General features: G+C 39.5%; 1 protein-coding gene across 1 annotated transcript in view; it reads left to right on the forward strand.

Annotated features, from left to right (window-relative positions):
• The first annotated feature begins 465 nt into the window (after nucleotides 1–465).
• Nucleotides 466–12,612, forward strand: part of WDFY4 (WDFY family member 4) — a 139,074-nt gene continuing 126,927 nt past the window's right edge. Inside the window, exons 1-6 of the mRNA XM_086752246.1 lie at nucleotides 466–726; nucleotides 6,972–7,086; nucleotides 7,685–7,788; nucleotides 9,219–9,362; nucleotides 9,740–9,929; nucleotides 10,777–10,966. Coding sequence (XP_086608372.1) covers nucleotides 466–726; nucleotides 6,972–7,086; nucleotides 7,685–7,788; nucleotides 9,219–9,362; nucleotides 9,740–9,929; nucleotides 10,777–10,966 — 1,004 coding nt within the window. The remainder of the gene's footprint in view (nucleotides 727–6,971; nucleotides 7,087–7,684; nucleotides 7,789–9,218; nucleotides 9,363–9,739; nucleotides 9,930–10,776; nucleotides 10,967–12,612) is intronic.

A 12,612-nucleotide genomic window follows, 5' to 3' on the forward strand; every position in this document is an offset into this window, starting at 1 on the left:
TAGCATCCTTACTCAATGAAATGTGTAACCTGGCTCTTGCGTAGTGCTTTTCTGTTGCAGATTTGATGATGGTAATAGTTATGACTTGTTTTACAATGGGGTGACTGAAGTATAGGGAGAGGATCTGGCTCAGTGGCAAAGCTGGGACTGGAATTCAGACTTCCTGCATGGTTTACTGGTTTGTCCTGCCAAAGCCTAGATGAGTTGTGTAGCACACGCACATGTGTGTCATGAGAGAGAGCTTGTTCCTGCGGTGGCAAAGTAGCCATGCTCTTGTCCAGGAGTAGAGTGCTTTGCCGTCAGAATTGGAAAAGAGTCTGTGGCTGCCAACATTTCCATACTTCTAAACTTCCCAACTCCAGTAGTTAAAACCGTCAGTGTCTGATTTCATGGGATAGTTAACTGGTAAGAGATGATACTAACCGTAAATAACGCAGTATCTTTAATTTCAGGTCTCATTTCAGCATGGAAAAAGCAACTGAACTCACATGGCAGCTGGAGGATTCACCTGGCAAAGCAGCACAGCAAGAACAAAGCCCTGATGATGGAAACAAAGCAGAAGTGCTGGGTCAGCCTGCCCACAGCAAGGGCAAGCCAGCCCAGAGCCATACCATCCAGTGGGAGACTCTATGCAGACAGTTTGTAGAGTATGAGCAGGTGGCACCATTTCTCATCCCAGAGGAGCAAGAGAGAAGGCTTCTGGGCTTTCTTCCCCTCTTCTTAAAGGTTTGTTTTCCTTATTGCCTTTGGTGCAGATGCCAAGGATGTAAATTTGAGTTTCTGTTGCTCTGTCTGTTCTGAGGCCACCCTAACTGCCAGTGGAGTTAATTGGAGCATGATCCAATTATTTTTAATCCATTGGGAGACTGGGGAAACAGTCTTTCATCTAACTAACCTGCTACATCAGCATGAGAAAAGTATATGGGGAGCACTGTTTTACTTTTGTGAATTGCTAAATTCTATTCTTGGTGTCAAGGGATGTGTTGATGAGACAGGTATGTTTTAAAGTGAGTACCCTGTAAAGAGGTCACTTCATGTCTGCCTCATGTATTTTGTTACTTAGTAGGGGGCTGAGCACAGTTTCAGTCTGGGAAAATTTGGCTGTGGCATGCAGCCAGCTAGGGGAAATGCAGGGGTACAGTCTTAAGATGGAATTTTTGGATTAATGACATTGCTGATGTCTAATTTTAGTGCTTGAGACAGGAGTTGTGTTTTAGATGGGGAAACTGTGGCATGAGGAGAGGAAGGTCATACTGTCAGGGAGGGACACAACTGAGAACTAAACACTTTAGTTAGCAGGCTGCTTTACCGCATGCCCTAGAGCTTCCTTCAGTCAACAATTTGAGATGGCCGTTTTGAAAGGTGAAACTGTAAGGGCTCTTTAGTGAATGGGGGGGCCTTATGGGTTGGGGACTGTTTGCTGGAGTCTGTGAAAGGTACTGGGAACTGTTTGAGTGGATCATACAGCGCCAGAATGGCAGAGTTTATACTGATAGGAGCAGAAAACCTGGCCTACCTTTAAATGTACTGTGGCCATGTTGTAGTACAAAGAATTGTTTTTTTTCTCTTGAATTACCTTGGGTATTTATGGGTATTGAATCTGTGTTTTTACATTCTCTCACTATGTAAGTCTTTCAGAAAGAAAACAAAAGCTTCTCTTTGGTGAAACCATATTTTGTCGATGCTATATTTCAGCCATCTGTACGTGTGAGTTCTCAGTGTTCCTGAGTAACCAAACCCAGATCCATCTGTACCATATCTAGCTGAGTTGGTTTTCTAAAAAGAAGTCAGTGGGTAGGTGAGAAAAAAATGTTAACAAGATGATCACTGTTTATGTGGAGCATTGTGGGACATAAGTGATACTCTCTAGTGAGAGGGACGCGTTTGCAGGGAAATCACTGTGCTCAGGACTAAAAAAAATCTTTGGTGTCCATGAGAGTAAAGCAGGAATAACTTGCAGATAGTCATAAACATTTCATTCAGCTGAATAGAGCATGAATGTGTGAAGCTTGGAAGTCCTGGTGCAGAGTAGGACTTAGAAATCGCTGTAGATGCTGGTGTCAGTTAACAGCACTGAAATTGGTCATTCATTGGTGTCAGTGTGATGCAAACAATTGAGTTGCAGGTAGGATCTGGTGATGCCTATGGTGAAGTTTGCTGTGTCTGAGTACAAGCTTGCCCTGGTCCAAGGCAGTGCAGACAAAATGAATGGAAGGGTCTGAAAAGGCAGTGAGTGTATAGCCTGGAGCCTCAGAGGTGGCCTTCTCTTTTAATCTAAAAGACTCTGCAGATATTTTATGATTACTGAAGAAAGCTTTCACTTCTTACCACTTCCTCTCAACTTCTGGATTTGTTTGCACAGAAGAGTGTCCCTCCTGAACCATTTGAGCCAAAGAGCTGTTGGTCTGTATATATGCCCATCACTGCAGATGGCACTACATGTACTGGGGCAGGCTTGGCACTCTTAGGGCCTCACCACTGCTATATCAGGTCACAAAAATTCTGGCTTTGCAAAGGGGCAGCATTCCTTCCTCAGCCTTCAAAGAATGCTCTTCAAAGTCAGATCAGAACTGGTAATCTGACAGTTTTTTGTATAGGAGCACCTTCTTATTCCATGGATCTACTTTTTAAATGGCATGCTGAAAATTGCGCTGTTCTTTTTCTAGGACAGCACAGCAACATGACACAACCTTTTTGCTTGGAGCAAGAGCCATCTATTCTGCTTTTCCTAGGGCTGTTTTCAGACCTGTCTTCCTTCATCTTGAAGCTCCATGGAAAAGGAGGGTATAAATTAATTGCAGCAAAAATAGGCTTTGCTGTGGAAGATAGTCTCTCTAAACTGCTTCCTCTCCCTCTTGTAAGCAATGTGTTATAGGCTTTTTGTTAAATTCTTCTGCTGAGATTTTCCTGCCTGAAATTTACTATGAAATCAGAATTTCCAGATCTCAAGGTTTCTGATTTCTGTTGCTGCTTTAGATTTTGAATACCATATAGTCAACATGAAGTAAGCAAGTATTGACAAGATGAGATTATATAGAACAACTTTAGATTTGCTGATCATTAACTAAGTATGGATAGCAAGAATGCCTTCCATGTGAAGGTCAGTTTTTGGAGTGAAACTTTCAAAGGACTGAGGAAGTTGTTACTGGACAAAGAAGATGAAAGCTATGCAATCTAGAAGTCTTGGGAATTAAAAATTGGACAGTAAAGCAGGAAATTTCTTTATTTATCATGACACATGAGGAATAAACTTCAGTATCAGTAAGTCAAAGGACAGCTGTTCCCCAGGAGGCAAACTGAGTATTGCTAAGGGACTGGCAAAGTTGTGCGTATGCATACCCATCATGTATTTCCCTTCTGTAGGGCTAAACCTCCCATGGTTTAAGGTTGTAGAAAGTGATTTCCTGAGTTGCAGTAATGCTCACAAAGAGGGGATTTTAAATTCCTAAAGGATATTTTTGCTACAGAATATATTCGGAATGGAGATATGAATTTCTCATTAGCTTAATACTTGATTTGTGCCCCATTCTTCCCCTTCACTTTTCTTAGATGTATCAGTGGAACTTTGCAGTGCTTTGTAGGTGTTTGGGTTTGGATGTGCGGCTAGAGCATTTTGGACTTGCATAATTGATTCAGGAGTACGTTGTGGAGGATCTGACCCTTTAGCTCTGAGTCATCATGTCCTTCCCCATATGACTTTTACTTCCTTCATGCACCAGCCTTCTGCTTTGTGCTAAGCCCCTAGGCTGCCTTAGGGAAACATACCGCAATTTGACTTGTACGTGTTATGAAGTTCTTAGAGAAACTACCTTGCTTCCTCCTGTTTAACAGGGGACTTTGCATAAGTCCTCTCCTTCCTTGGGGAATTTTCATCTCTGGCTTTTCCTTTCCTTGTTTGATCATGCAGATGCTAGTGCATCTCTGTCCATTTGTCTTGGAGTGCTTTAGCTCTTACTCAGTTGGCTGGAGAGAGAGGGCACTTAACCAGGAGCCACCTGGGGTGTGGGGGCTCAATACTTACTGATACTCCTTGATGTAGAAGGAGAAGGTGTAGGAGGAAACTGTTAGCCATCTGCTTGTGATTCAGGCCTAGACTGGGTATTATTTTAATGTGCCCTCTGTATCTTCCCTCTTGGTGCCTCAGAAGGTATCAGAATGTACTATTACATGGCTGGCTTTTGAGCTAGCATCTCTCCATGAAGCATGCAATAGGAAGGACAGATGGCAACAGCAGACACAAGGAACTTGTGGCAGAATGTTAAACATGTAGAAACGGCCTTAAGAGGAAGAAAGAAAATCAGATTGCATTGATACCATGTTACTCAAGTTTCCCTTTAAGGCAGATATGCTGGAATGGAGTCTGATTGGTGTTCTTCCAAACACAGATCTTTTATACGCTGAAAGATTAATATGGAATTGATTAAGTCTGTTCTTAAAGGAGAGTGTATTCTGGAGTTTGGTATCTGACCCACAGAAACATCACCTATAAAATAAAATCAGAACATTAGTGGCCTGATCTGTAGTGAGATGGACTAGCTAAATATTTGCTCAATGGTAGCATTGCTGTGAACCTTTGATTACTGCTTTCTCCTGCATATGATCTGAACTTATAATATTTATCCTGCTCTTTCTGTTAGCAGAAGAGTGAGTACAACAAGTCTTTTCTGAAGTGTTCAGAGGTTGCCTCTCTTTGAGTCAGAGGGGCAAGAATCTATCACTGCTTTCTTCTGAAAAAGGCTATAGCTTAATGACAGACATTGTATATTCTTAAGCAGTTTTGGGTTTCTTGTCATTGTGCTTGCACAGCTTGTTTCTGTTCTTTATAGAACTTCCCTCGCTTCTATATTGGAAGTGGAGGAATTGGTGGTTCCTGCTTCTGCAACTGAGGGGCTCTGAAAATAATTTATGGTCAAAATCTGAAAAAGATTTTTTTTTAATATTGTTGATTGAAAATTAATTGATAGGCACACTGTGCAATTGCATTTCACTCTTTTGTATCCCAGAAAAAGAGTTGGGTGCAGTTCCAGAGATCAGTGCAGTAAAATGAAGTAAAATGTAGGTGCTTGCCTGATTGCTGACAGATGACTGGCACTTAATGGGGAAAGAAATAGCTTGTCCACAAGCTGCCATCAGCAAAGAAAGAATAAGTAATGGTAGAAAAGGAAATAATGTTTGTAGAGGATCTTCTTTCACAAAGAGTTACAGTGATTTCTTGGCAGACGGTATTATGGGGTGTCTGCTCCAAATTCTCTTAAGAGATGTCTTATTATTTTTGTTACCTTCCTTTCATCATCTGGCCATGCAGCTTGATTTTTCTGAGCCTTTAAAAGGAGGAGACTTTTCTAAAGAAAGTTTTCAAGGTTACTGGGGACAGAGGTGTCTCAGCCTGGTATTTAGAGGGAATGCTGCGCTACTGCTAAATACATTGATGTGTGTAGCATCAGAGGTTCTATGTAAAAGTAATGGTACCTCATTCTTGGAGGCCAGTTGGACGCGGTAGTATTAGTCTACTGGAATATTTTTTAGTTACTCTTGAATTATTTTTTTTTTCCCCCAAAGCCAAGGCTAAGAAAAATTTGCGAGGAAATCTGTTCGTCAAACTCAGAGCAGGGAACCATCAAGTCTTGCTGCTGTTCCTCCTGTCAGTTTTGCATTTAATTACTTGTCCATTCTTGAACAAGTAATTGATAAACTTATTTATAAACTGTTTATAAACTTGGCTCTAAATTTGTTTTCCTTAGCTAGCTATGCATTTAGGACTATACCTTCCTATTTCAAGGTGCTTATTGTAGCATAGGAAATGTTTAGAAATCCTGATCTGGTAAACATTCACTGTCATCATCTCAGTGCTTTAGAAGTGCATCTTTTCCTATATTAGCACCAATCTGTCCTCATGATGTAAGTTGGCTCGTAGGGTACATTCCTAGCCAGGCAGGGTTGTCACTCCAGGCCTGGCAGCCTACATCTTAACCTCATAGGCAAATGGGTTAGGCAACTCCTGTTGCTGCAAAATCACATCCAATATTTTTGGGGCTAGAATATTGCTGTTTTTTTCAGCTCTTTCACCCATGTTTTCTTTTACTTCCTTACTTTGCAACAAAGATTATTTCTGTTTGGCAAGAAATGCTGATTTTATGAGCCTTACTTTCCTCCCAAAATAGAGTAGGATTGAAAGGCAGAAACTTCATGTATGTATTTTAAAAAAACAAAACAGTACCTCCACAACTGCTCCCCCCCCCAAAAAAAAACCACAAATGATTTTGCCTGTTTGTTCATTCTATGACTTATATAAATTTATTGACTTTAAAAAAATAGTTTGGTTTCAGGTGAATCTTGGCTAATATACTGCTACCTGGGAGCAGCAGTCCTACGTTACTATGGTTTCTTTTTGACGGATCTGTTGCAAACTCTCCGTGAGAGCAGCAGTTCCAATATTATTTCAGTCCCTGAGTAGCTGAGACTGTGCAATGATTTGCTGAACAGAGAAAATACAATTTTTATTTTTAATTCTTATTCAATTGAAAACTCAGGTTTTGTTTATTGCTAACTTTAGTTTTGGGGAGACCAGGTTTTGAGAAGTATATACTTTGACTGAAAAATTCTTGGGCAATGGTAGCTGTAACCTCTTCAGGGTACAGACTGTTTATGTTATATTTCAAAGGAGACTAGCATGATTTTGATACAAATAATGAATGACACGGGATATGACAAACATTTACATTGTTTTGTTGTATTCAATGGAGAAGATAATGCATTATGTGATTCAAAAGGTAGTTCCACATCTAATTCAGTATCTATAGTGTCAGGCTCCTATCTGTCTGTCAAAGACTTAATGGACTACACTGGCTGGGGAGAGAATTTTGCAGGGGAATGATAGCTTTATGTTTGTTTATTTATATTTGTTAGTACTGCTCAATCTACCAAAAATATACTGTAATCAGAAAGACATAACATTTACACTTGAATTTCAGGCCTGGGAACAGTCTGCTGGAGTTATTGTATTCCCCAACATTCAGCTGTTAGCCAGTGAGGTTTCTAAGCTTCTGACGAAAGAAATTAAGAGGAACCTCAATGGCAAACCTGCAGGTAATGATCTCATATTATATCCACTGGATCCTCTTATTCTGGGAATGTGCTGTCATTCAGCTGCTCTCAGTGCTTAGCATGAGGGTAATAAAGGGGGAATAGGAAAACGCTAGGTGTAGCAAGCCAGATCTTTTAGTAGGTGTCAGCTAGCACTGGTTTTGGATGATTGCACTGAAGATCTAGCCTTGTATGCTATGCTGACCTTGGTTTTGGAACTTTCGTAGCTGCAAATGTATAATACTGCAGCTATGCAGTAAAAGAGGAGGAGGCTACACACTATTCTGAGGAGCTTTCTTTAATGAGAAAAATAGTGCTAGCCACACATGGCTTTCCTGATAGCTGCTTCACACTGGTCAGCTAACAGACTTAATAAACTGAGCTGGTATTCCTGGTGAAGCTTGTCAGTTTGAAACACATAGTTTACATGAACTGACCTGAGCCTAATGCTGGGTCGAAAGCCTTTTAGGTCCTTCTGTTCACTTCAGTGCACTCCTACTACTGTAATTTTAATAAATTTGTCAGATCTGTTAAGAAAGGATCAATGCAGCATTTTCATCTTTCATTAAAGAATTAAAATTTAATGTTTTTGTGGTACCAGAGGAAGCTCGTCTGGCTTTGGAGCAATTGCTGAAACAGAAAGGGGAAGCAGAAGATGGCCATTTGCTCCTGAAATCGGTGTATCTGCTTTCACAGACTGACTTGGTAAGAGAAATGACTACAAAGGGGATTTTTTGTTTGTTTTGTCATGTTTGGGTTTTTTTCCTTTTTATTTCAGAGAAGCTGGATAGTCACCCCAACAGTGGAACACCTAAGTCTCATAATGTTTGCATTATCCTCAATGCTTTGTGCTTTGGCATGCCAAGGGTATACAGTCGGAGGACATACCACCAGGTTTATAGTCCAGGCTTTTCTAAAAGAGGGTAGTAAACGTCATGTGCTTTCAGATACTCTTTTTGTTTTGATCATCAGGCAGCTGTTGTTTTCTAGTGCTCCTCTGACTGATCTTTATTTTTGCATAGTATATCACTGCTCTTCAACCTTTCTTTGTCACTCCAGTTTATGTATCAAAAAGATGACTAGTAAGAATCTGTCTGTCTGGTAATGCAGTGGTTGGATTTTCCATCCTGATAGTCTCTCACTTTGAAGCATTTCAAAGCATTTCACAAACTACTTGTACAGCCATCCTGAATGCAGACCGACATCAGCAGTACAGCCTGCTGATGAGCCTCAGGGGTACATTTATTCCTGACATGAAACTGAAGTTTCTCATACTTATTCAGATACGTGAAAATAAAATCTTACTATCAACTTCTAGTGGACATGTTCTGTCATAAGAAGCTTTATAAAACTATATGTAGTTAGTCACAGCATGAAGTTCCTGACGAGGTTTGTGTTTTTCAGATTTAAGACATTGCTATTTTTTGTAGCACACAAATGCGCAAAACTTGATTATCACAAACCTCACTTTTCTGTTTAATTTGTTGCTGATTTTTGTTTTGATTATTGTGTGCCAAGCAGGCACACTGGAACTTCTCTGTAAGTTGTACACATCCGTACTGAAGATAGGAAAAAACTAAGTATAACGATGTCTCTTGCATTTATCAGAACTATAATTAGGAGTGTGTGTGCAGTTATTCAATATGTTACAAAAGCATAGACATTATAGCTAAATTGCTGCTATGCTGGGTCAAGGAGGGAATGGACAATTCATGCTTTTAACATACCAGGCTTCTATAGCTGCAAGGTGTTCTCTGAACTAATGATAAAAGGCGCACTGTCTGCCCTTGGGCTTATGACTATTTTAGCTGCTAGTTAGTTTGCAGGTTGCGTGCTTTATCAACTGTAGGTCTACTTATGCAGGACATAGTAAATGTCTCTGTCAAAGCTATAGTTCAGCTGGAATGGGAATTCCTAGGAACAGATATGGCAATACATGGTCAGTGTGTTTACTTCTGCCAGGTGGATTTGTACAGCCGTGCTGTATGATTGCCACACTTGTGCACCCTAGAGCATTTGTAATGATAAAATCTTCAAGTAGCTCTTTCATCTGCCATGATTACACTTAGTGTGGAGAAACACAGGGAAACTGTTGTCAGCTTCTGGAGGGGATGATTTTTATTTTCCTTGCTTAGAGAACTATGTGGAACATCATTGGATCTGGCCTTCCAGCTGCTCTGATGCAGTGCCTATACCTTTTCTTTACTGTTCCTCTGAAGAAAACTAGTGATGTACAGATGAGCAAGGATGACACTCAAACTCAGGAAATGCTTGTTAAGGTAAGATGTGCTCTGGGAGTTCATTTGCCTTGAGTACTCAGATGTTCACTTCAGCTTTTTAGCTGATCCAAACTGCCCAAAAAAGGAGTACATTTGGACTGAAAACCATTGAACAAGCATCAGGAGCAGTATGAAACAATCTGAGGTGATGCCATTATATCTCATATTTTTTTGTTAACCAAAACAACATGACTTTATAAGTGGGAGAAAAAATCCATTGAGAATATCCTAGTGGTAGTTTTACTTGTTCATTTCACTGCATCATTTCTCCTAGAACTAGTATCAAACTATAATTCTCCCCCAACTGATTTTTCTTAGTTTCTGAGATGTTTGTAGAGGTGATGTCTGTTTGTAGCTGATGTCTGTTTGCTTTTCAGATAATGCTTAACGTGTACAGAGAGGAACAAGGTGTAGAGGAACTTCTGGCAGCTGATAAGCTTCAGTCATTAATTATAGCTACTGCTTCCCTCTGGGACCAGTGTAGCCACTTGTGGAAAGTACCCACAGGCCATGTGCTGAGAACAATTTCAAAGGCTCAGACTAAAAACAGCATTGTGTACCTACAAGGTTTGGTTTAGTAATTTGACTTCTTCTTTCCAATATCTTTTGGGACAACATATTGAATGGTTGAGTTACATCCTCATATTTCTTCCTAGGCTTTGTTAGAGTAAGCATTTTTTTGTTGTTGTTGTTAAGAAGAGCGAAGACCATGAGTCGTAATTTCTTAGAAGGAAAAAAAATAGTTTTATAATCCACAATTTACTGTCAGTATTCCTTGTCATGGAGTAACTGCATATAGTTTTTTTTTTTTAAAAAAAAAAAAGAAAAGAAAAAAAAAGGCTTTCTGCATGAGATTGAAAGACTGAGGAATAATAGTTCTAAGAGTACTGAACTGTTTAGACATTTTGAAGCTGTCCTGGAAAGACTGGCCATCTGATTAGATAAGAAAACTAGACTTCATTGCTTGGAGCAAGATATGTGCACCCCATTACATAAGCCTCATTGAGCTAAGAATTAATCTGTGAACTCTGCATAGAATACATAATTGACTTAGTACAAGACAATTAAATATGTCAGCCTCCACTTACCTTGTAGTTAAGACAGGTGGATTCACTTTATATTAATTGTATGTTAGTGGGTGGATTGGAAGTTTATACCCCTGAGACTGAATCAGCTTCTGGGAGTAAGGAAAGAAATGCATGCATACTTCAAAACCAGAAATATTCTTCATGTAGCCTCTGAGATGAGTGTGATGGTCATATATTCTCTTTTCTTTCTAGAAAAGGATTTAACTGACACCTATTTTACTGCGAAATAGCTTTTCAAACTTGTTGTTCTATTTTTGTTAGTAACTTTGAACTAATTTGACTGTCAGTTCTTAAATACTTGCTATACCTTTTTTTTTCCCCCACAGCTGTAGACTGCATTAAAATAGCTATTCAGAACCTCTTTAAACTGGCTGACACCCTACCTGCTTGTGATGTGTGTGAAGCTGCTAGTATTGTCTTGTGTTTTGTGAAAGATTCCTATCCCATATCGTCAGCTTTATTAACAGAGTTTGAAAATAATGATGGCTACCAACTCCTCCTAAAAATTTTACTCAGGTAAGTAGAGGGATTTTTATTGGGCTTCTAGAGGGTGGTAGAAGTTCATTTTCAGAACGCATGGTTGTCTCTTTTAAAATATGAATCATGTAGGTATGCAAAGCCAGTAATAAAGACCTCGATATTGGGTCTTTCATTGCTGTTTTAGGAAGGGAAGCAGTACATAACTTCTTCTACTGAAACCATAACAGAAATTAATGGTAGGAGAAGTTAGTCTGCAGGTGTGATAGGGACTTACCGAACACAGGACAAAGGTTCTTCATCAATTAGCATTAGAGAGGATGTAGGTCAGAGACATTTGTCTTGGGTAAGGTGAACTGTTGATCCAACAATGCAGTCAGCTAGGGAGGGAAACCTGATTTCCTTGCAGAAAACGAACAAAACCCACCCAAACTTGTATCTGAAATGATTTCATTCTTGAGACCTGAGATGAGTGTGAATGTATCAGGACAAATCCCACTAGTTATCCTAATCAAAAGTACAAAGTAGAATCTTTTTATTCTCCTTGTCTCCTTGCATTGTCTAAACAGGCTCTGAGTTTGCTATGTCAAAACAGTACATTATACCACTTCCATAGAAGCACTTAGGAGCTTTATTCTGATTTTCTTTAATATCATATGAAGAGAGTATTTCCAGATCTTCTCCATCTACTGTTGTTCCCATTTGGCTTTGCCTTTTCTTGTACTTATCCAACACTTCCAAGAACTTTGGTCTCTGACCTGTACATTAGACTGAGGGTGGATATTTTGTAATTTGCAGCTAGAGGATTGTAACTTGAGTCATGGTTCCAAAGACATCTGTAGGTAGGTATGATTTCTAATTATTTTTGGATGGCACAAAATTATTAACCTACAATTGGAAAAAGTTTTGTCTTTTTTTTTCTAGCAGTGTTTTCTTTAGTTAACATAGATAGTCTAGCTTTCCCTTATAAATAAGCTGTGTTGAGATGTATCTTTTTGAAGAAATCCTATCTATATAAGGGCAGAAACACCCAGCCTTTATCAGTAAGGGGTATGACTACCTCAGTCCTTTTTAACAGATGTAACTATGCTGGAGAGACAGAAACAGCATGCAGGTTCTCAGGGCTTCAGTTTAGTCTACCTTCCCAGAATATACTGGCAGAAAGCAATAGACAGCTGTTTTCCTGAATGTTTTGTGTGACCCAGTTTCCTCTTCTCTAATGTTTGGAATTTCTTTTTCAGGTAAAAAGAATATTGCTGATCACATTCTTTTCCACCAAAGTGGATGCTAGCATTTGCCCTTGTCTTTTTTTTTTTTCTTGTTTAGATTAAACAACAACATATTTAGTTTGTGTTCTTCTGATATTTTCCTAACTTCCAGTATCAGTTTACTGTTCTGCTATTAGCACATGCCCAGATGCGGCAGTTTTCCTTCAGAATTGACCCCTCTAAGCAGTACAGAATAGGACGACATGATAAGCAACTCTCCGCCCTTTGACAGGCTCACTTCAGTCTAAACTATGGGAAATCTAGGGTTACAGTTCAAACTATTTCCTTACATAGGAGAGACATGCCATCTTCATGTCAGATTCACAAAGCTCAGGCAATACAATATTTTTTTCCTTCCTAAGAGCTGAGATTTTTCTGTTATTAATCTCAGTGAGTCCCTTACCTTGCCAACTATAT

Source organism: Chlamydotis macqueenii, chromosome 7 (genome assembly GCF_036417535.1).
Source record: "Chlamydotis macqueenii isolate bChlMac1 chromosome 7, bChlMac1.mat, whole genome shotgun sequence".
NCBI lineage: Eukaryota > Metazoa > Chordata > Aves > Otidiformes > Otididae > Chlamydotis > Chlamydotis macqueenii.